The sequence below is a fragment of the Oncorhynchus gorbuscha genome, linkage group LG20 (assembly GCF_021184085.1).
Source record: "Oncorhynchus gorbuscha isolate QuinsamMale2020 ecotype Even-year linkage group LG20, OgorEven_v1.0, whole genome shotgun sequence".
Lineage (NCBI taxonomy): Eukaryota > Metazoa > Chordata > Actinopteri > Salmoniformes > Salmonidae > Oncorhynchus > Oncorhynchus gorbuscha.
This window is the reverse complement of record NC_060192.1, coordinates 9322702-9346670: the sequence shown is the minus strand read 5'-3', so window position 1 is coordinate 9346670 and position 23969 is coordinate 9322702. Positions and strand designations below refer to the sequence as shown.

The window sequence follows — 23969 nt, the reverse complement described above, 5'->3', positions numbered from 1 at the left end:
CGTCCCAACCTTCGCTCTCTCTCCCCCGCTACTCTCTCCTCTTCCATCCTATCATCTCTTCCCTCTGCTCAAACCTTCTCCAACCTATCTCCTGATTCTGCCTCCTCAACCCTCCTCTCCTCCCTCTCTGCATCCTTTGACTCTCTATGTCCCATATCCTCCAGGCCGGCTCGGTCCTCCCCTCCCGCTCCGTGGCTCGATGACTCATTGCGAGCTCACAGAACAGGGCTCCGGGCAGCCGAGCGGAAATGGAGGAAAACTCGCCTCCCTGCGGACCTGGCATCCTTTCACTCCCTCCTCTCTACATTCTCCTCCTCTGTCTCTGCTGCTAAAGCCACTTTCTACCACGCTAAATTCCAAGCATCTGCCTCTAACCCTAGGAAGCTCTTTGCCACCTTCTCCTTCCTCCTGAATCCTCCTCCCCTCCCCCCCTCCTCCCTCTCTGCAGATGACTTCGTCAACCATTTTGAAAAGAAGGTCGACGACATCCGATCCTCGTTTGCTAAGTCAAACGACACCGCTGGTTCTGCTCACACTGCCCTACCCTGTGCTCTGACCTCTTTCTCCCTATCCCCTCCTCTCTTCTCCAGACCATTTCCGGAGACCTTCTCCCTTACCTCACCTCGCTCATCAACTCATCCCTGACCGCTGGCTACGTCCCTTCCGTCTTCAAGAGAGCGAGAGTTGCACCCCTTCTGAAAAAACCTACACTCGATCCCTCCGATGTCAACAATTACAGACCAGTATCCCTTCTTTCTTTTCTCTCCAAAACTCTTGAACGTGCCGTCCTTGGCCAGCTCTCCCGCTATCTCTCTCTGAATGACCTTCTTGATCCAAATCAGTCAGGTTTCAAGACTAGTCATTCAACTGAGACTGCTCTCCTCTGTATCACGGAGGCGCTCCGCACTGCTAAAGCTAACTCTCTCTCCTCTGCTCTCATCCTTCTAGATCTATCGGCTGCCTTCGATACTGTGAACCATCAGATCCTCCTCTCCACCCTCTCCGAGTTGGGCATCTCCGGCGCGGCCCACGCTTGGATTGCGTCCTACCTGACAGGTCGCTCCTACCAGGTGGCGTGTTGAGAATCTGTCTCCTCACCACGCGCTCTCACCACTGGTGTCCCCCAGGGCTCTGTTCTTGGCCCTCTCCTATTCTCGCTATACACCAAGTCACTTGGCTCTGTCATAACCTCACATGGTCTCTCCTATCATTGCTATGCAGACGACACACAATTAATCTTCTCCTTTCCCCCTTCTGATGACCAGGTGGCGAATCGCATCTCTGCATGTCTGGCAGACATATCAGTGTGGATGACGGATCACCACCTCAAGCTGAACCTCGGCAAGACGGAGCTGCTCTTCCTCCCGGGGAAGGACTGCCCGTTCCATGATCTCGCCATCACGGTTGACAACTCCATTGTGTCCTCCTCCCAGAGCGCCAAGAACCTTGGCGTGATCCTGGACAACACCCTGTCGTTCTCAACCAACATCAAGGCGGTGGCCCGTAGGTTCCTGTAGGTTCATGCTCTACAACATCCGCAGAGTACGACCCTGCCTCACACAGGAAGCGGCGCAGGTCCTAATCCAGGCACTTGTCATCTCCCGTCTGGATTACTGCAACTCGCTGTTGGCTGGGCTCCCTGCCTGTGCCATTAAACCCCTTCAACTCATCCAGAACGCCGCAGCCCGTCTGGTGTTCAACCTTCCCAAGTTCTCTCACGTCACCCCGCTCCTCCGTTCTCTCCACTGGCTTCCAGTTGAAGCTCGCATCCGCTACAAGACCATGGTGCTTGCCTACGGAGCTGTGAGGGGAACGGCACCTCAGTACCTCCAGGCTCTGATCAGGCCCTACACCCAAACAAGGGCACTGCGTTCATCCACCTCTGGCCTGCTCGCCTCCCTACCACTGAGGAAGTACAGCTCCCTTCCGGAGACACCTGAAACCCCACCTCTTTAAGGAATACCTAGGATAGGATAAGTAATCCCTCTCACCCCCCCCCCTTAAGATTTAGATGCACTATTGTAAAGTGACTGTTCCACTGGATGTCATAAGGTGAATGCACCAATTTGTAAGTCGCTCTGGATAAGAGCGTCTGCTAAATGACTTAAATGTAATGTAAATGTAATGTAAATGTTAATTCTGAGTAAAATCCTGTAATGTAAACAGAAGGGGATCAAATTTTACTGAAAAAAAAAATATATAAAACACAACATGTAACAATTAACAATTTTACTGAGTTACAGATCATATAAGGATAATCAATTGAAATTCATTCATTAGGCCCTAATCTATGGATTTCACATGAATGGGCAGGGGCACAGCCATGGGGAGCAAGGCCCAGCCAATCAGAATGAGTTTCCCCCCACAAAGGTGTTTTATTACAGACAGAAATACTCCTCAGTTTCATCACCTGTCTGGGTGACTGGTCTTAGACGATCCCTGGCACATACAAGTGCTATAAAACAAAACAAACAATAAATATGGAGATTTGTGTTGATGCTAGAATTAATCAAGGTCTTTAAACACTTGTTGGACAATAATTGTAAAAATGAAATGCCTTTTATGGTGTCTGACGGAGTTTACATAAGTCCAGAAAGTTGCATTTTATGAGAGAAAAAGTATAATTAGGAGGTGTTTTTATTTATGTTATGACAGCTGATACTTTGGTCTATCGAAATATATAGGACCAGTCAAAAGTTTGGACACCTACTCATTCAAGGGTTTTTCTTTATTTTTACTATTTTCTACATTGTAGAATAATAGTGTATACCACAAAACTATGAAATAACACATTGGAATCATGTAGTAACCCCCCAAAAAAGTGTTAAAACAAATCAAGATATATTTTAAATTTGAGATTCTTCAAAGTAGGCACCCTTTGCCTTTGTGACAGTTTTGCACTCTTGGCATTCACTCAACCAGCTTCATGAGGCAGTCAACATAAATCCATTTCAAGGTAGGGGTGGTATACGGAAGATGGCCCTATTTGGTAAAAGACCAAGTCCATATTATGACAAGATCAGCTCAAATAAGCAAAGAGAAAGGACAGTCCATCATTTTTTTATTTCACCTTTATTTAACCAGGTAGGCCAGCTGAGAACAAGTTCTAATTTACAACTGCGACCTGGCCAAGATAAAGCAAAGCAGTGTGACAAAACAACAGAGTTACACATGAGATAAACAAACGTACAGTCAATAAAACAATAGAAAAATCTGTATACAGTGTGTGAAAATGAAGTAAGAAGGTAAGGAAATAAAAAGGCCATAGTGGCGAAGTAATTACAATTTAGCAATTAACACTGGAGTGGTAGATGCACATCCTCATCTGCACAAGTAGAAATATGGTGTGCAAAAGAGCAGAAAAACAAAAACAAATACGGGGATGAGGTAGGTAGTTGGTTGGATGGGCTATTTACAGATGGGCTGTTTACAGCTGCAGCAATCGGTAAGCTGATCTGACGGCTGATGTTTAAAGTTAGTGAGGGAGATATATCTCGAACTTCAGTGAGACACAGTGATGCTAGTCGGGCGGGTCGGTGTGGCAGTGATCGGTTGAAGAGCATGCAGTTAGTTTTACTGGCATTTAAAAGAAGTTGGAGGCCACGGAAGGAGTGTTGTATGACATTGAACCCATACATTGAAGCCATAACTTTAAGACATGATGGTCAGTCAATACGGAAAATATCTAACTTTGAAAGTTTCTTCAAGTGCAGTCGCAAAAACCATTACGCGCTATGATGAAAATGGCTCTTATGAGGACTGCTAGAGTTAACTCTGCTGCAGAGGATACATTGATCTGAGGTTACCAGCCTCAGAAATTGTAGCCCAAATAAATGATTCACAGAGTTCAAGTAACAGACACATCTCAACTTCAACTGTTCAGAGGAGACTGCGCGAATCAAGCCTTCATGGTCGAATTGCTGCAAAGAACCCGCTACTAAAGGACACCAATAAGAAGAAGAGACTTGCTTGGGCCAAGAAACACAAACAATGGACATTGGACAGATTTCCACTGGTCTTTTGGTCTGATGAGTTCAAAATTGAGATTTTTGGTTCCAACCACCGTGTCTGTGTGAGACGCAGAGACGAGTGTGAGACGAGTAGGTGAATAGATAATCTCTGCATGTGTGGTTCCCACCGTGAAGCATGGAGGTGGTGGTGTGATGGTGCTTTGCTGGTGACACGGTCTGTGATTTATTTAGAATTCAAGGCACACTTAACCAGAATGGCTACTAAAGAATTTTGCAGCAATACAACATCCCATCATTTGTTTTTTAACAGGACAATAACCCAACACACCTCCAAACTGTGTATGGGCTATTTGACCAATAAGGAGAGTGATGGAGTGCTGCATCAGATGACCTGGCCCCCACAATCACCCGACCTCAACCCAATTGAGATGGTTTGGGATGAGTAGGACCGCTCAGCATATGTGGGAAGTCCTTCAAGACGGTTGAGAAAGCATTCCAGCTGAAGCTGGTTGAGAGAATGCCAAGAGTGTGCAAAGCTGTCATCAAGGCAGTTGACTACAATAAAATGGTGGAAGTCCTCAGTGGCGCTGCCAATTCTAATCCAGCCTTTTGGCCTCTACTGTATGTTATCTGGCTATGTGCCATGCCATAGGCTGTAGGCTAGTTAATTTAGCTGATAAGATGTGCTTATAAGTCCCATGTCATTATTTTATATTACATGATTTTATGTATTAATATCATTGAACTTAGCTGAATAAAATAGAAAGGATTTTTTTTCCCATTTCAGAGCGAGTGCGCATATATGAAGAGGCTATGTGGAGCGCAAAAGTGATCATTTCAAACAGGTCCTATATGGTAGATTTATAATTATTTGGCAAATTTAGTTGTGAATGATAAACTTTAATGTCTTACAAATTAAAACATATATGAAACATCATATGTTTCTTTAGACCTGTATGCATAAGTGTATAGGTGTTCTACATGCAATGTCTTAAATGCTTTGAATTAATAGTCCCCTTAGAAAGCACTGTCCATTTCGTTGTGTTTGGCTTCATGACAACATCCACAACAACTATGTTTCCCACTCAGTTTCAACCTGTTGTTTAACTTCTTTCTTCAAATTGATCACCACAGTGATGTAAAAAAAAAATGTAGCCTAATGGTTGAGTTTTCAAAGCATGATACGATTTTAGATTGCATTTGCAATGATGTAAGAGTGGATAGAGGGACAATAGAGCACTGAGGAGCAGGCCATTAGTGTCCTGATGCTTGTTAGCGAGATGGGTACTACCAACACACATGTCCAGAGCGCATAAAAGGAGATTACCGTGACTCTGTGGAATTTGACTGTAGTCATGACTAATGGCTGCCGGAGTTGCAGTAATATGGTCACCGCAACAGCCCTACCACTCTAGTATCCTTGCACATTGTAAATATGGTATTGGCACTGACCCTGTATATAGCTTACTTACTCATGTTCTTCTTATTTCTATTTCTCATGTGTTTTTGTTCCTACTTTTTTAAATAGTACTACAGATATTGATTACTGCATTGTTGGGAAAGAGCTTGCAAGAAGAGCATTTCACTGCACGTGACAATACAACTTAACTTGAAGGCAGAGAGACATTTTCCACAGGCCCTGGCACCAGCATTTTGTGGCGGTTCCAAAATGGTACACAGCCATAGGGGATATCAGTGGAGTCTGAGTGACTGTGTGTGTGGTCTGCATGCTGAGGAATACTGCGAAGCATCTGGGCGTGAGCGTGTCAAAAAAACGGATTAGTAAATGGCCGGGCCACATGGAACATTTCCTGGACACACACACACAATCTGTCCATCCCTCTCTGGGTCCTATTATATGGTCCCTCCCTCTGTTTTGTTGTACAGTTAGGATGACATGCAGCCCAAGGGTGACAGACAACTGTATTCAATTTGACATTGCCACAAAGTTTGCTCTTATAGCTACCTAGCCTGAGTTTGCACTCCTGCCAAAATGTAAGAACATCAGGACCATGAACAAGGCTGTCACCCTCACCTGCCCTCTTGTGCCAGCACCACCCCTTCCTCCTTTAGTCTCTTGCTTTTGGCAGCGCAGTCCTCCAGCAGGACCTCCCGGCGCCGCTTGATAGCATAAAGCCAGTCCACCTCGTCCTCTTTGCCTACTCCATCTTCCTCCGGCTTCTCCGCTGCGGCTTCAAACTGCTGCACCGCTGCCTTGGACACCCGCTCGCCCACTTTCCTTTTCCAGCCGAACGAAGCCATATTTTACAGAAATGAGTCAATTATCTGTAACGTTACTGTAGAATTGTGAAACCTCTCTGCTTGCAAATAGCTCGCTACTGCTGACAGACACTTGAGACTTCTAACCTGGTGTTTGGAATGTCAAAAAGGCAGGTTTGTTCACATTGAATTGGCTAGCGTGGAAAGTGAGTTACTATGGCTAACTAGCAAGCTAATGTTTGAATGTTTGCTAGATAGTAACTAGGTGGCATATAGCTAACGTTTAACCGTTAACCTCAACTGTTATTCATTCTTCATCAATTGCTTTTGGTTTAATATGTGGCCGGATATATTGAGTTTTCAACACTCACAAAACGCGGTTACCGATGCTGTGCTGCTTTCTATTTAAACCGGAAGCTCCTGTTTATTTAACCACAATATTTAAAGAGACAGTACAGATATTTTGAAGTAATTTGTTGGTGCACGAAAGGAACAGCACAACTATTTTGAAAAGTCTCCAGCTATCTGTGTGGGTCAGTCTTCCTCTTGTCAGCTCACGTGTAATTATCAGGAAAATGTGCTGACAGCTGATTGTAGTTACATTGTAACAGAGTCGTTGTTGCCACATGTTTTCAATATTCCCACATGAACATGTTCAAGAACATCCATCTTTGCCCCTGTTGTCTTACTTCTGAGTTCAAAGTCAATCAGTGATTCATTGACAAGTACTGAAGTTGAACAGCTAAACCCCTGCATTTGTGGTTGAAAGATGGCGCCAACAGATATAGCAGCTCTGCTTCTAGCGCCAACAAGCATTTCTCTACAAACACAATAACATCTGCTGAATATGTGTATGTGACATATAAAAAAATATTTGATTTTAATTCTATGACATGTGATGATAAACCTATATATGTAAAGTGACTATGAAAGTGAACCTGTATTGTGGTTACATTTAAGATTCAAAACATGCTCAAATTAAATGCAAAAAAATATAAAAATGGCCACTTCAGCTATTCACTGGCACAAGTGGGGACTCTTCAGGCTGAGGAGTAAGTTTCACTCATCCCCATGTGCTACACTTGCACCAGACTGGATAAGGTCGTTCTCCGCGATGTTGACACTGGTGGACAGAACCGGAGGAGTCTGCAGGAGACCTTACCATGACATGCTTAATTACAAGCCCTTAACTAACAATTAAGAGGATAGAGTTAAGATAACATTTACTAAATAAACGAATAACAATAATGAGGCTATATACAGGGGTACAGGTTAGTCAAGGTAATATGTACATGTAGGTAGAGGTAAAGTTACTATGCATATACGGGGTGGGGGGGGGGGTCAATGCAAATAGTCTGGGTGGTAAATATAGCAAGATGGCACCGACAGACATGGCAGCTCTGCTTCTAGCTCATAAGCTAGTGTGTTATTTCTTACATAATTAGCCCAGAATTTTTGGGGGTGTTATTACATACAGCCAGAAAAAACTTTTGGATATCAGAGTGACGGTAAATCACCAGCATTACAACCAGGAATACGATTGTCCCGTATTGGATCCTTTGTGTATACCCCCAGGGCAATTTAACTTATCATAGAGGCTGCTCCAAGATGCCGCCAATTTAGAAGATGTATTTGGAATGGACTTCTAGTCCGACTCAGGAGGCGTGCACGCCATCCACCGCTTCCGAGTATATTACTCGCTAATGTTCAGTCTCTGGACATTAAAGTAGATGAGCTTTAATGTCTCCTTTCAGAGAGACATCAGGGACTGTAAAATACTATATTTCACAGAATCATGGCTCTCTCGGGATATACTGTCCCCATCCATACAGCCAGCTGGGTTCTCCGTACATTGCGCAGACAGGAATAAAGAACTCTCCAGGAAGAAGAAGGGCGTGGTATATGTTTCATGATTAACAACTCATGGTGTGATTGTGATAACATACAGAAACTAAAGTTCTTTTGTTCACCCGACCTTGTTTACCCAACCTAGAATACCTCACAATCAAATGCTTCCTCCCAAGAGAATTCTCTTCAGTTATAGTCAAAGCCTTGTATATTCCTCCTCAAGTCAATACCATGACGGCCCTCAATGAACTAGACTGGACTTTATGCAAACTGGAAACCACATATCCTGAGGCCGCATTTATTGTAGCTAGGGATTTTAACAAAGCAAATTTGAGGAAAACGCTACCGAAGTTCTATCAACACATTGACTGTAGTACTTGCTCTGGTAAAACACTCGATCCCTGCTACTTCCCCTTTCTAAATGCCTACAAGGCCCGCCCCCGACCTCCCTTCGGCAAATCAGATCACAACTCCATTTTGCTTCTCCCTTCCTATTGCCAGAAACTCAAAGAGGAAGTACCCATGCTAAGGTCTATTCAACTCTGGTCTGACCAATCGAAATCCATGCTTCAAGATTGTTTTGATCACGCAGACTGGGATACGTTCTTGGTAGCCTCTGAGAATAACATTGACATATACACGGACACGGTGACTGAGATCACAGGGAAGTGTATAGGGGATGTTGTTCCCACTGTGACTATTAAAACTTACCCAAACCAGAAACCAGGGATAGATGGCAGCACCATCGCATTTAGCCATGGCAAGGTGACTGGGAATATGGTCGAATAAAACAGCGTAATTATTCCCTCTGTAAGGTAATCGAACAGGCAAAATGTCAATACAGAGACAAAGTGGAGTCGCAATTCAACAGTTCAGACACAAGACGTATGTGGCAGGGTCTACAGACAATCATGGACTACAGAGGGAAAACCAGCCACGTTGCGGACACCAGCATCTTGCTTCCGGACAAGCTAAACACCTTCTTCGCCCGCTTTGAGGATAAGACAGTGTTACCGACACTGCTCGCTACCAAGGACAGTGGGCTCTCATTCTCCGTGGCTGACAAGAGTAAGACATTTAGGCGTGTTAACCCTCTCAATGTTGCCGGCCCAGACGGCATCCCTAACTGCGTCCTCATAGCATGCTCAGACCAGTTGGCTGGAGTATTTACGGACATATTCAATCTCTTCCTATCCCAGTCTGCTGTCTCCACTTGCTTCAAGATGTCCACCATTGTTCTTGTACCTAAGAAAGCAAAGGTAACTGAACTAAATGACTATCGCTCCATAGCACTCACTTCTGTCATCATGGAGTGCTTTGAGAGACTAATTAAGGTTCATATCACCTCTACCTTACCTGACACCCTAGACCCACTTCAATTTGCATACCGCCCCAATAGATCCACAGACGATGCAATCGCCATCACCCTGAACACTGCCCATTCCCACAAGAGGAATACCTACGTAAGAATGCTGTTCATTGACTATAGCTCAGCCTTCAACACTATAGTACCCTTCAAGCTCATCATTAGGGCTCTTGTTCTGAACCCCGCCCAGTGCAACGGGGTTCTGGACTTCCTGACTGGCCGCCCCCAGGTGGTAAAAGTAGGAAACAAACACCTCCACTTTTCTGTTCCTCAACACAAGGGTGTGTGCTCAGCCCCCTCCTGTATTCCCTGTTCACCCATGACTCTGTGGCCACACACACCTCCAACTCAATCTTCAAGTTTGCAGACGACACAACAGTAGCAGACCTGATTACTGAACAATAACCAGAAAGCCTACAGTTAGGAGGTGAGGGCCCTGGCGGAGTGGTGACAGGAAAATGACCTCTCCCTCAACAAAACGAAAGAGCTAATCATGGACTTCAGGAAACAGCAGAGGGAGCATGCCTCTATCCACCTCGATTGGACCACAGTGGAGAAGGTGGAAAGCTTGAAATTCCTCGGCATACACATCACTGACAATCTGAAATGGTCCACCCACACAGACAGTGTGCGGAGGAAGGTGCAACAGTACCTCTTCAACCTCAGTAGGCTGAAGAAATTTGTCTTGGCCCCTAAGACCCTCACAAACTTTTACATATGCACAATTGAGAGCATCCTGTCTTGATGTCTCACCGCTTGGTACGGCATCTACACTGCCCGAAACCACAGGGCTCTCCAGAGGGTGGTGCAGTCTGCCCAACACATCACCGGTGGCACATTGCCTGCCCTCCAGGACACCCACAGCACCCGATGTCACAGGAAGGCCAAAAATATCAAAGACAACCACCCGAGCCACTGCCTGTTCACCCCGCTATCATTCACAAGGCAAGGTCAGTACAGGCGCATTAAAGCTGGGACCGAGAGACTGAAAAACAGCTTCTATCTCAAGGCCATCAGACTGTTAAATAGCCGTCACTAGTCGGCTACCACCCGCTTACTCAACCCTGCACCCTAGAGGCTACTGCCCTATTTACATAGACATATAAAAGGGTCTAAATAGACATGTACAGAAGATTTCTGTTTTATATTTTTAACACATTTGCAAACATTTCTAAAAACATGTTTTCGCTTTGTCATTATGGGACATTGTGTGCAGATCACTTGTTTTTAATCCATTTTAGAATACGGCTGTAACGTAACAAAATGTGGAAAAGGTCAAGAGTTATGAACACATTCCAAATTTACTGTACATCAGTTTTACAAATGATAAAGGTATTTTGATAAACTCTTTAAATTTAAGAGCTTTCTAATATGTTACTTTTGCAGCCATGCATCATAGTATCGATTTAAAAAAATACAATACATGTTCTCCAACAGAAACAAAGTAATGCATGAAAACTTGTGCAATTGATCTGTTTTATTAGGCAGTTATTTATACAAATGATTTAAACACTGTCCATTTGACATTTACATTGGTCATTCTAGTAGTAGGGTCCCTTTACACAACAAATAAAACAAGGTTTAAAGCAGTTAAGACAGATACAATGATTGATATTGATCCTGCAAATAGTCAGAACTTAACACTCCCACTTAAAAGGAGAAAAGCTACTCACCCAATGTGCAACTCACATAAGCCGATCATGGCCTCATACACTTTTTCAAAACAACCCCACAATTCACCTTATGCACTACTTGGAATCAGAACTTACGCATCCTTGAAAACTAGAGTTTGTTTGTAGTCCTATAAATATTTCAATGAGCATTTGGTCTAAAAAAGGAGACCTTGCAGTCACAATCCATACGCAAGATTTCTTCAGACCAAAACGAGCCCCACGCAATAGAGGATAGAAGTAGATGTCTCTTTTATACTCACTGATATACAACTGATCAACAGTATTGATAAGGCAGCTAACAGAATGACAGAAAAAAAAAATTCTCCAGATGCACATGACAAATTTAAGGTTTGGGAAAATATGTAAACTTCAATTCAAATGTAGCTTCTTGTGGGGGATGTGGGCCAAGAAAAGTGAAATAGAATTTTGAAACCAGAAAAAAAATATTGATTTGTTTCCTTTATTAATACACATTGTCCGTGCACTGCATGTACTTGCTGCAAATCACCACTTACAAATGCCCCCGATCTTTCAATGGACATGTGTGTACAAAATTAGTTAAATCCTGCTAAAATGCATGTCACTCAGTCAACATGCATTCAGATTTATGAACACATGTAGCCCCTAAACTCAAGAATTTTTACAAATCTAACAAAATTAACTTTTTAATTCATTATAGGACAGTGGGTCTCATTTTGAGAGTGTGAGGGTAAACAATCATGTGCATAGAAATGATTAAAAAATAAAATTGATAATTTTAAAAATCTGTAAAGGAATTAAAATGGCATCGTAACGAAAATACAAAAAAACCCGAACCTTTCAGTCAGTAATAATTTCTCAATATAAATCTACAATTCCCATTTAAAGCACTGAAATCAAAATGCATACATTTTTTAAATTCTTTATATTAAGTAGGGGACAGACCAATCAAACAGACAAACATTGAAATCTAGTCTTAACAATTCAATTTCACAAAAAAAAAAAAAATTCTGATGAAGTAGTAACTCCCTTTTTCGCCTGACGCGATCGAGAGGGTAATTGCACTTCCTCAGTGAGTCAAACGGACATTGTTGGCATGACAACCCATGTTATGGTCAGTGCAGCTACCCCTGAAAGGCCTGTAGTGCAGTGTCCTGAATTTGCACAGGCATCTCAGACATCTACTATAGCGAAACAGACAGAACAGCGGAACTGTGCAAAAGTGCCTCGTTCCCCTCAGCCACCCTAAGTGCACCCCCCAAGACCTTTACAGCTCTCCTTTCCCCACGCAGAAACGTGCGTTTGTTTTCTCTACTGAAAAAAAGCACAGCAACGCCCACTGACCACAGTACAGCAAATTCTGTGCATCACTCAGACTTAGCACACACACACACACGCTGTTTGGAACGTGATCAAATAGGGGGGGAAATAGTCGTAGGCCAATAATAATAATGATCATGAAAATGTAAAACCACCTCTAAAATAGTATTCTGTCATCATGATTATAATGAAGTTGCTTGGTCATTTTCGTTCACCTTTTCCTAAAGTCCACCCGTGCTCTGACACTCCCAAGTCAGCCAGGAGGGTTGCGAACTGAACCTGCATCATCAGTGCCTTGGAACAACCCTAGCAGTCTAACCCGCCTGCGGTAGGGATGAATCGAGCCATGAAATCGGTTGCATGCTTATTGCTTATAAAGACACTCAGAGGAAAAAAGGCTAACGTTGTTTTATTTGTTTGCAAGCTATCGTGCAAGTAGTTTGATGAGATTGGCGCACATCTCAAAGAACTCTATGGTGTGGCTGCCGGGCCGCGGAACCGCAGTCATGGGTGCGAGGTCGCCTCCTGTCGAGTCAACGGAGGAGGTGAGCGAGGAGGCCAGGGAGCTCTCTGAGGCCGTAGTGGGAGGGAGAGATGTGGCAGGGGTAGGGTTCTCCTTAGCCCCCTCAGTTTGGGACCCCCCCTCTGCAGCTTCGTTCTTAAGGGCCGTGCGGTAGTTCCCCACTGAACCAGACTGGTGAGGAGTGGCAGTCCCAGATTTAGCCTCCAACATGTCATCTTCAGACAGAGAAAGACAGAAGAGAAACAGAATGTTAAACATACTTCTGTGGTTACAGCCAAACACAAAGGCCCTGAACACAGACCTGTGCCATGTCTAGTCACTTTACATTGCACAGCAGGGAAAAGCAACTTCTTTAGGCATTTTCCATTAATGGCAAAGTTGGCAGTAAAGACAACCACTCAGAAATGTCAGTTGAACCCCATACAGCGCTGTAAAGCGGAGACCTTGAACTCAGACGTCATGTATAGCATGTTACTGTACAGCCACCGCGTTCCAATTTAGGCGCTCATCAATGACCAATTTGGCCGTTTTCAATCTGCATATGGGTTGTTAGAGTAAAGGGTTACATCCAGGTTGACGTACTGTCTATGCTACGGAAGTCCAGGAGGTAGGTCCTGCCGTCCACCTGGTAGAGCTGAAGGCTCATCTTGGTCTGCATGCCCGTCACTGGGTTCTTCCTCTTCACACGCAGGTAGTACGGGTTCACCACCTGGGGAGGAGGATATGGAGATTAGTTACACATACTTTAAATCACACAAGCTGGGTAAGATGGACAATAGATGGAATACACAGCGTAAAATTACATTTTTCAACATGGCTTCTGTAGCTGCTTCAGTGGTCTGTATTTCAGAGATTTGCAACTTTAACATGTTCTGTTTGTTTAGTCATCAAAATTGTTGTGTATAATTTGTATATTTTGCTAAAAGAATATTACAGAGAGCACTTTCACCATTTCAGCAGTTCTAAAGTCTAGGCCGAACAGTGCTTTATGTTATGGGAGAGTATCGGAAATGCCTCGCCCACTACTGTGTACCCAAACACATTAAACAATCAATAGCTGCTTTCTATCCATCAGGGCAAGAGAAGGATAAACAGGAAACTGAACATTTCCTTCAGAAATTGCTCTCATTTCTCCAAGATGAATACAAAATGAGAGTCAGTCAGCTGATCCATTCTTCAGGTCTAAAGGTCATGCCATACCAGAAATAGAACCCAAGAGAAGAAACAGCAGCATTCCATTCTAGGTGATAGTAGAACTCAGACTGAGCCAGTAGTTTACACCATGCAGAAAAAACTATATATATATATACAGCATCTTAATGTTTAAAGAACCAGGTTTTTACCCCTTTTTTGATCTTCCACCATTACAACCACTCTAAGATTAAGACCATAGATTTGAAGGTTTATTTGGGATTGGGCTACAGTAAATCCTCATGGGAAAAAAAAAGTTAATGAACAGTAATCCATAGAATAGTACTTTGGAGGAAGGAGTGTTGACACATTTGGATATTTAAAGATAATTGAGAAATAATCAAAGTCAGCATATTTATGACATTTTGCTTTTACCCAGGCATCCTTTAAGACAGTCTGTAGATGCTACAAAGCTCAAATTGTGCTCGTGAAGTTACCACTTGCTCCATATGAGTAGTATTTTTATTTCAATAATCTTTTTTTTTTACATTACATTTATGAATTGAAAATATCATTTTTGATCAATATATTGACCATAATATACTCTAAAGGGTATATCAGTCGCAGAGCGCCATTGTTAGCTTGTTTTAACTACGCATATAGAAATGGTGGTCTGCCAGGTACTCGCAGGAAGGTCTGATTTCACTATTATTAAAACAAGACCCAGATGGAAAATGTAAAGATTCAGAAACTGAGGCCTCTTACACTTCAATGTTGTGATGCAAAAACACTAGCGAAATGCATAGCACTCAAACATTTTTTTTTTAACCAAGTATTGTTCATCCTGATCATACATGTTTTTTTCTTTTCTTCTACATGGATACATTGGAGATAATATACAACAACTAATAGATCATGAAACATATTAGAAGTCAGGCCTGGTATTGCAGATTTTGAAAAGGCCTTTGATAAATGCACAGATTTTTTTCCAAATTCGGTGATTCTCTTATACAAATGGGTAAAAGTCATATAGAGCAACCCCAGTTGTAAAACAGTAAATAGCGGTTACTTCTCAGAGTTTAGAATTGTCAAGAGGAGTAAAAGGGTGTCCGCTGTCACCTTATCTATTCGTTATGGCCATCATAATGCTAGCTATTTAAAAAATCAGATCAAATAACAGTTTTATAATAAGTTTTATATTAAGTCCGCAAGCTAGATCCCTGCAATGTCTTATTGAAGATCTAGATGACTTTTCTGGAGTAAAACAATTATGATATGACACATTGGCTCTAATTTTTTTTTTTACATTACCTATAAAATGGGCTGACTGAAGTAGACATTGTTGGTATTCATATCAGAAGATATATAAATGATATCATTTTCTAAACTAGAAAATATAAAGCATGCCCATCTATATAATGAATAGGGTGGGTTGAGATGAAATATAAAAGCAATAAACGGCTCTAAAAGCGTCACTTATTCAAAAGTTTTAATTGAACCCTGAAATGGTTCTCAAGTAGAGTACTAGAAAAAGCTAAAGCATTGTTTAAAAAAAAATGCCCTTTTGCAGATTGTCATGTCTCATTTTCGATTAATTGAAAATCACTCAAAAGTATCTATTTTACCAAGCATTGCAAAATTTGCTACAATTTCACCCCCCTGAAAATATAGAAAAAATATGGCTCAACTCAAATGTGTTGGTTAATAGAATACGTGTATTTATGGCAAGTGTTTGAAACGGGTAAATTGTCTTTCATGGAGTTAGCAGAATTGTAGAGGAAGGTCTGCTCAATCCAAGATAATAATCAATTGATTACAGCTTACCCCAAAAATGGAGGCAGGTGGCAGCGGGAGGTAGTAGGGAACTGCCCAATATAAAGGATCAAAACTTGGACTAAAAATAACATAAACAGGAATATATACCAGTTTCATTTGAGGAACAGAATGTTGACAACTGTGCCATACAGATTGCAAAATAGTTATGAGTTGATAAAAAACGACGCAAGAGTCAAGACTTCGTGCTTTTCTTGCCACCAATATATATTTTAGGCATACAATCATCGAAGTGCTGCAGATTTTGTAGTGAGGATAGAATCAATAGACCATTGATTTTGCCATTGCCCTCAAGTAGCCGCTTTCTGGTCTCAGGTTTAGTAATGGCTGAAAATGCATAACATTGACCTAAAGAAATGGCACTGTTGGGAGATCTGGAGAGACCGGGTCCGTCAATTACTAATACTGCTGGTAAAAGTATTTATCTTCAACTCGCAATCTGTGGATTCTATTTGATTAGATAGAAATTGTACATTAGTACATTAAACATCACAGCATAGTTGAAAGATATATGTTGAGTAGAAATCGGAAGAGGGTGGCCAGCAGAGATAGGTGCGAGGGGCTGAGGGAAGCTAAGATTTGGGATGTGGAATTGGAGAGAAGTGAGAGTGACGCTGCTGGGTGGGGGATAGAATGACAGTCAAAGATCAAACTTGATTTTTGTTCAGTTTTAACAACACTGAGGGGCAATGTTATTACAGCTAATGCCGGTTTGCCTGATGCTGATGCCATGCATATACACACACATAAATAGTGCCATACATGCACTCAACCATTCAGTTGGCCTTGCGTTTTCCTTTGTCTCTCTTTTCTTGGTTGTATAAAAAAAAATCTGTGTGTGGGGGGTCTTGGAGGGCTTAGTGGCCTGGTGGTTGGGCGCTTGGGCCTGTGGCTGATGGATTGGGTCCCTGTTTTTGACCTTGTGGGCGATCTGCCGACGTGCCCTTGAGCAGGGCGTTGACCCTGGTTGCGAGTCTGTTAGATGACTAATGTGATGTAGTCGTTGAGCGGCTTCACTGCAAGTATATTGAATGTTTAAATATTTAATTTAAAAATATATATTTAAAAAGTTCCAGAGTGGGATCTCTGCTACTTTTAGAGTTATGATTAAAAAAATGTAAGCATTACCAACAGAGGGAAAATAAAAGTGGATTCAATATAGGTAAGCCTCTGCTGGTGATTTGCAACGATACAAGTAAAATGAGGGCTGTGACTAGTTGCATTGCCTACTAAGCCAATTTCTCGGAATAAAATTAGCAGGGATCCCACTCTGGAACTTTGATATGCCCTTAGATTATATTTTCATCAAAATATTGATGTAAAATATTCATGTTTTCAATATTCATAAAATGCAAAAAACATTATTGAAATCAAAATACTCGTATAGAGTAAGCGGTAAAGCGTCATTTGAGTAAAATTTTGCATTTAGAGATTAAGCACTATAGCATCTTAAAGGAGGCCTGGGGTAAACCAAAAATAAATATGCCAACTGATTATTTCTCAATTATACTTTTAGATACAAATGTCATACATATGTCAACAATCCTTCCTCTAAAGGACTATTATATGGATACAATTGTGAAAAACAAAACTAATCACTGTATTTTTGTCTGAGTTTGGTGTGGAATCACTATCTAGGCAAATCCCAATAAACCTCTGATCCACTTAAATATGAGGGGCCACTTGACAGTTCTGTCTATTTCTACCGGACCTCTTAACACACTCCTTTCCCTCCCACCACCCTCATCCCCACTCTACAATTCTCCCTCCGTTGTTCAATCTCTCTATCCCCTCCCTCACCTTCCACTCGTAGTCGAGCTGCTTCATGGCACGGCACACCTCAGACATAATATCATTTGGTCTGCTCTGGCTCCTGATCCCCAGGTGCCACTTGGCCCGCCTCACACCCTGGTGCTTCGACTTTAGGGGGTTCAGCTCGTCCAGCGTGTGTCTCGGCCGGGGAGGGGTCTCCCCCGCCAGGAAGGGCTGCATACGCTCCGGGTGGGGCTTAAGGCCGGCCGCGGCGGTCAGATGCTGGTCGTCCAGGAATGAGTCTGGGGGACTGGAGGCCAGGTAGAAGTCCTTGGCCTCGGACATAATGCGGCGGTTGTCGATGATGAGATGGTAGGCCACAGCCAGGGGGTCGTGGTGGTTGCGGCTGTACAGGCAAGTCAGGATCTCCTCCTCAGTGCACTCAAACTTCTCACACACCTCCTTCAGGGCCTCGTCGTCGATCATGTTGTTGCTGTAGCATGGGTCTTCTGGAAACAGGTACTTGGGGAGCTCATCTTTGAACCATTCATCCTCTCTGTGGGGAGGGAAGACAGAGCATGTTCAAGGCAGTCTATTTCATAGGGACATTTGTTCTCTCAACAGGGCAGCTAGAAAACATAGACCAGGAGGGGTGGGTTCACTTTGTTAACGCTGGGCTGGATCAAAAGCCTGCACAGAGGACAGGAGTTTGCCATCCCTGTGATCGGAGTTTAATGATGCATGTGGAGAAAAGTGGATTAAAAAAAGCATTTTTTTCTATTATTTTACTGCAAAGCATATAGAGGTGTTTAAATGCACTTTGTAGGCAAAGTTGATCTCTTGCCACTCCTTACCGGATCTCTTTGATGGTGGCCCTCTTCATGGGATCCACCTGCAGCATGTGTTTGAGCAGAGCGGCGACGGAGGGGTTCAGGTACTGGGGCGTGAAGAAGATCCCGTCACAGATTTTCTTGAAGAGCGTTGGCACGTGGTCATCGTCGAAGGGCAGTGTCCCACATAGCAGGGCATATAGGATCACCCCGCTGCTCCAGATGTCCACCTCAGGACCTGCATATAACCTGGGAAGACAAGGGTCAAATCAAGCAAACATTTATTTAGGAATTCCTTTACAACAGTTGCCGAAACGTAGTTTAGCATAACCAAGTCTAGACTCCAAAGAGCAGGCAGAAGCAGAGGACAATACTACCTGCATATAAACTAGGAAGGACACATCTAGGGGAGGGGAGAGGATAGAGCTGCACATTGACATGAACCAAGGGAGTCTTAACATGGTGAATATTTTGTGACACTTAAGAACAGCAGGGTCTGTCAACAAAGCAAAACCGTGAAATTGAACAGTCCTCTTTATTGAAGTCTAAGAGCAGTTTTTGCATACATTAGCATATTCCCCATCACGTCTGCCAGTTTCGGTGAGAAAAGAAAGAGGACACATGTACCTTCCAGAGATGACTTCAGGGGCAGCATAGTTCGGAGAACCACAGCTTGTCCTCAGAAACTCTCCGTCCGACATCATGTTTGACAAACCTTCAGAAAACACCAGACAATATCACATAAGTGTTTTGTCCAATATAATGATAGGGTTTCATTTCAGACACACCCTTTCCATCAGGGTTCCAGTAACTACAGTGGATGCATAACCACACCAGCCCAGTACAGTTAGGTGTGTGGCTCAATCTGGAGGTGTAAATAAGGTCCAGGTGTAGAAAGGTGCTGGTCGGTGTGAGGGTGACAGACTTACCAAAGTCTGCGATCTTGGCGTTCATCTGTGCGTCCAGCAGGACGTTCTCAGGTTTCAGGTCCCTGTGCACCACCATGTGTCTGTGGCAGTAGTCTACTGCTGAGATGATCTGCTGGAAAAGACGACGGCTCTCCTTCTCATCCAGCTGGAATCACAGTGGCAAACGCACGAAACGCAGACACAGCAACACACACGAGAGGTGAGAAATGTCCTTTTTAGCGGTCCAGTCAGTCCATTTCAGTATTGTAACCACTCTGGATATTTGGTCAATGTCTTTGCTTGAAAGTTTTAGTGGCCTTAAAAACCCATTGGAAAGAATGCAGTGCAGCGATATAGCTTTGTGATTTCTGTTGTGTACAGAGGGGTGGTCCATACATGAGGCAGGTGCTAACATGACTATTACACTTCCCAACTCTCCTAACCACAGATGCACTACATGACCAAAAGTGTGTGGACAAACCTTCAAATTAGTGGATCCGGGTACATTTCAAACACATCTGTTGCTGACAGGTGTATAAAATTGAGCACACAGCAATGCAATCTCAATAGACAAACATTAGCAGTAGAAATCTAAACATTTTAAAATGTTCCGTTTAAAATGGATGATACATTTTTTCTTGCTAACATATGATTGGGGTCCCTGGGTCAACTTTTTTTTTTGGTTGAACAAAAAAAAAGGTCTATAATTTTCCCAAAACCTGCATACGCTAGAGGAAATAACGTTTCTCTTCCCCTTACCTTTCCGTTTTTGCAGATGTAGTCAAAGAGCTCTCCTCCGGACACATACTCCATCACCATGAAGATGTCTGTCGGGGTGCTGATCACCTGGTACCTACAGTCCCATAGGATAAATCACAAAACTTAGAAAAAAACAAATAGGCTAGCCATGATTGGACCAAGAGATTTCCATAACCATGCCACCCACCTGACCAAGAAAAAAAAAAACTCTGGGCACTACCGTTTAACACTAGAGAAAATGGTCAAGGATCACCAAACTTCTCAGACGGATGACAAACCCACATAATTATACATCAGCTTTACCACAGCAATAAAAAGCAGGCAAATTGCTATATAAAGTCTAAGATTGAGAGGTAGCACTTTCAGGACAGACTCAACTTCTGAGGCATTTATTGATCCTAAGCATAGAGGCAGACATTTTGCAGGAAGACTCCTTAGTGGGCCATTCAATGGCTGGTTGGTGTAAAGGAGACTGGCCATGGAACCCTTCAACTGGCTAAACATATTCCTACTGCCCTAGAGCAAACATCCATGTGCAAAACGCTACTGTTCTTCATTCTTGTGCCACAAGGTTATCAACAAGTGTCGTACAAGCTCGCTGCCTGAGCTCTGTCTCAAACCGCAGCACAGTAGCCGAGGAAAGGAAGCAAGCATGTGAAGTTCAAAGTTAAACCAGTCCCACCGCAGCTTCAGAAAACTCACATTCTACTGGCCCCTACAAACAAGCCATCAGTAAATAAAGGGCAACTTCACTCATTCGTCTGTAGCCTCGTGTCATTTTCAAATCGGACTCCAGGGGGGTGAGTGTAAAAAGAAAGTTCGCTAAGTGGAAAAATACAGGTCTAGTCACAAGGAATCAGGTGCCCGGAAATGCCCCAACTAAGCCTACGCAATGATACTCGGTGGCGCTCACAGGTCAAGAAGACTATTGTACGGGGATTTTTCATTCAGTCAATAGATGTAGGCCTAGTTTTTTTTTTAAATAAGAGAAGAATCCGGAAACAAAGGAGAGACCTGACCCTTCTTTATCAATGAGCTAAATCATGAAAACACTGGATTTAGGCTGCCCTTACTCTGACAGAGGTCAAGCGGGGAAAAAAATTTGAGAGGTCAGGGGATGGACAGGTTGAGAGAGCGAGAACACGGAGGAAATAGTGGGTGGGAGAGAGATTGAGGAGAAAAAAAAAGTGCGCATCAGTGAAGCAGAAACAAAAGGGAAAGAGTGATGCACACTATAAAACCCACCATTAAAAGCCCTAAAATAGCTCTCTGGGTGGCATTAATGTGGCAGTGGTGGGATTACGTAGGGGTCCAAACGATGGAGCGAGCTGTATAATCTAGGATTTACAGTTTAATGATGCCTGAAAAGCTGGAGGTTCTGGACTTAAAGGTTTAAAATAAAATAAAAAACATTAGCTAGGCAAGTCAGCTAAGAAAAAAAATCTTATTTACAATGACCGCCTGAGAACAGTGATAACTGCCTTGTTCAGGCGCAGAACAACTTGTCAGCTCGGGGAGTCGATCTAGCAACCTTTCGGTTACTGGCCCAACGCCCTAACCACTAGGCCACCTGCCGCCCCTCCAAAGATGTGTGAACGTGTCAAGCACCTGAGGTTCTAGACTTACAGCTTGTGGTGATGCCTAAAAAGCTGGGGGATCTTACAGCTTAATGATGTGGGGATGCCCAAAGCATCCAAGGAGTTATACTTCTCAGCTTAATGTAGGCTGCGTTTACACAGGCAGCACAACTGATCTTGGTCCTTCTGTAGCTCAGTTGGTAGAGCATGGCGCTTGTAACGCCAGGGTAGTGGGTTCGATTCCCGGGACCACCCATACGTAGAATGTATGTACACATGACTGTAAGTCGCTTTGGATAAAAGCGTCTGCTAAATGGCATATATTATTATTATATATTATCTTTGTTTTCACTAGTTGGTATTTTGACCAATCACATCAGATCTTTTCAAATCTGATCTTTTTCAGAGCTGATGTTTTTGGTCAAATTACCAATTTGTGAAAAAATATCTGAATTGGTCTGCCTGTGTGTACACAGCCTTAGAGCTTAATGATGCAGGGATGCCTGAAGCAGCTGAGGTTATAGACTTACAGCTTAATTATGTGAGGATGCCTGAAGAGCTTGAGGTTTTGGATCTCTCTACGTATCTTCCCCACCACATCCAGACTGCGGATCTTCTGTCTGTTAAGAATCTTCACAGCCACCTGGTGTTTGGTCAGCTCATGCTGTCCCACTACAGGAGAGAGAGAGCAAGAGAGGGCAGGAGGGAGGAGAGGTTAGGAAATACTGTAACAAGAATCCAGTCATAACGAGCTTAGCAGATCCCAGCTAACACAATGACACAAGCAAATCAGCATTGATGACTGACATTACTTGCAGTGAAAGAACACTAGCATGGCATTTTACCATTGAATCAAATCAATTCATTATGCATCATGACTGACAGGCCTACATCTGCAATGTTCTGTTTAGAACCAAAGGTGATACAAATTAAACCACCACGAGTCGCCTGTGAGCAGTACACAAACTAAATTGGGGTTAAACATTTCCTTCTACATGGCTTATAGGCCTACATCCCCCCCACGCACCATTGCAAAACGCAAGCAAATATAGGCCTAACTAAAAATTGGTCAGAAGAAGAACAGGTGAAAAATTTACTGAACTATACAGAGGGGGAGGACTGTAGAAGGGGTTGTACAAATTACTTCTATTGATTTAACTGTTATGTTGGTAAAGCATTAACCCAGCAGCCAGTCATTTAGAACATAATAGGTCATGGAATAAATGGTCCAATGTCCAGCATATTCTAAACTGGGAGGAATAGGAATTAACAGCTATATAGTCTAGTTGGTGGCTTGATATGGAGTTTTGTTCTCAAATCCCAAGCCAAGGAAGACAAAAGGGAAATGTACATTTTCTAGTGTGAAATAGACTTAATATTAGGGCCTAACTGGGCTATACAAGTCAGTTTGGTCCTCTTGACTATCATAATTTTAGGTGATATGCCATTAGAAAAGGTATGGTATTTTGACCGTGTCGACTGAAAACAACCTAGGGACAATGGCTAATGTGTCAACACAAATGTAAAGTGTGGGAGATATGAGTCTGTCCTCAATAATTCAGCCAGGCCCAAGATAGTTTGCATAAATGCATGTATGGCATGGGGCGAGCACGGCTAGATGGTCAGTGTGTAACTGGGCAGCTCACGTTAGTTAACTGAATAAACAGGTTTCCTGGTTGAGAAACCATTAATGTTGTATTGCCTTGGCTAGCAATTTGAGCTAAGATTATACCAGTTTGCCAACTGCGGTTAGCCAGCAAGCGTGTAAACTTGGTTACCTAAAGCTCTGAGTAACTCGACCACATAACTAACGTTAGCTGGCTAGCAAGCTAACTAGATTGAACACATGACAGCACTATCGGTTGATCGATCAAAGGTAGACCGCTTAGTACGCCAACTTAGCTGTTTGATTCTAGAGCCTGGCTGAGCTAACGACGTTGACGAACTAGCCTAGCAAAGCAAGCTAGCTAAAAGACGTTAGATGCCAATAAGTGTTAGCACACGGCTGGCTAGCTAACAGAGAAACGTCCCCATCCTCTCTCGCGGGTAACTGCCGGTGGCAACTCGCTAAGAAAGGCCATAACGGTTACCTTTAACTTTCCCGAACGTCCCCACTCCAAGTGTGTCTCCAAGAATATAATGTCCGATTTTCACTCTTCCTTCATGTTTCTGTTTATCCGTCGTCGCCATCTTTCCAGCAGTGGCCTAGCCTAGCCTATCTGCTGCTGCGGGCAGACGGAGCAGACTAGCTGGAGCGAGCAAGAAAATGCGAAACAGCG

At 43.1% G+C, this 23969-nt stretch overlaps 2 protein-coding genes across 3 annotated transcripts in view; both read right to left on the bottom strand.

The window, feature by feature from the left end:
* Positions 1–6601, bottom strand: part of ttc33 (tetratricopeptide repeat domain 33) — a 56544-nt gene extending 49943 nt beyond the window's left edge. For both annotated transcript variants that reach the window (XM_046316904.1, XM_046316903.1), the window contains exon 1: positions 6007–6601. In XM_046316904.1, coding sequence (XP_046172860.1) covers positions 6007–6233 — 227 coding nt within the window. In that variant the 5' untranslated portion in view covers positions 6234–6601. The remainder of the gene's footprint in view (positions 1–6006) is intronic.
* Positions 6602–10867: 4266 nt separating this feature from the next.
* On the bottom strand, positions 10868–23969 carry LOC124006727 (5'-AMP-activated protein kinase catalytic subunit alpha-1-like). The gene is made up of 9 exons (XM_046316843.1): positions 23781–23969; positions 22221–22362; positions 20114–20207; positions 19376–19520; positions 19074–19161; positions 18471–18695; positions 17665–18172; positions 13483–13609; positions 10868–13115 (listed from the first exon to the last, which is right to left on the bottom strand). The coding sequence occupies exons 1-9, from the start codon at positions 23878–23880 to the stop codon at positions 12802–12804; spliced, it is 1743 nt and encodes a 580-aa protein (XP_046172799.1). The 5' UTR covers positions 23881–23969; the 3' UTR covers positions 10868–12801.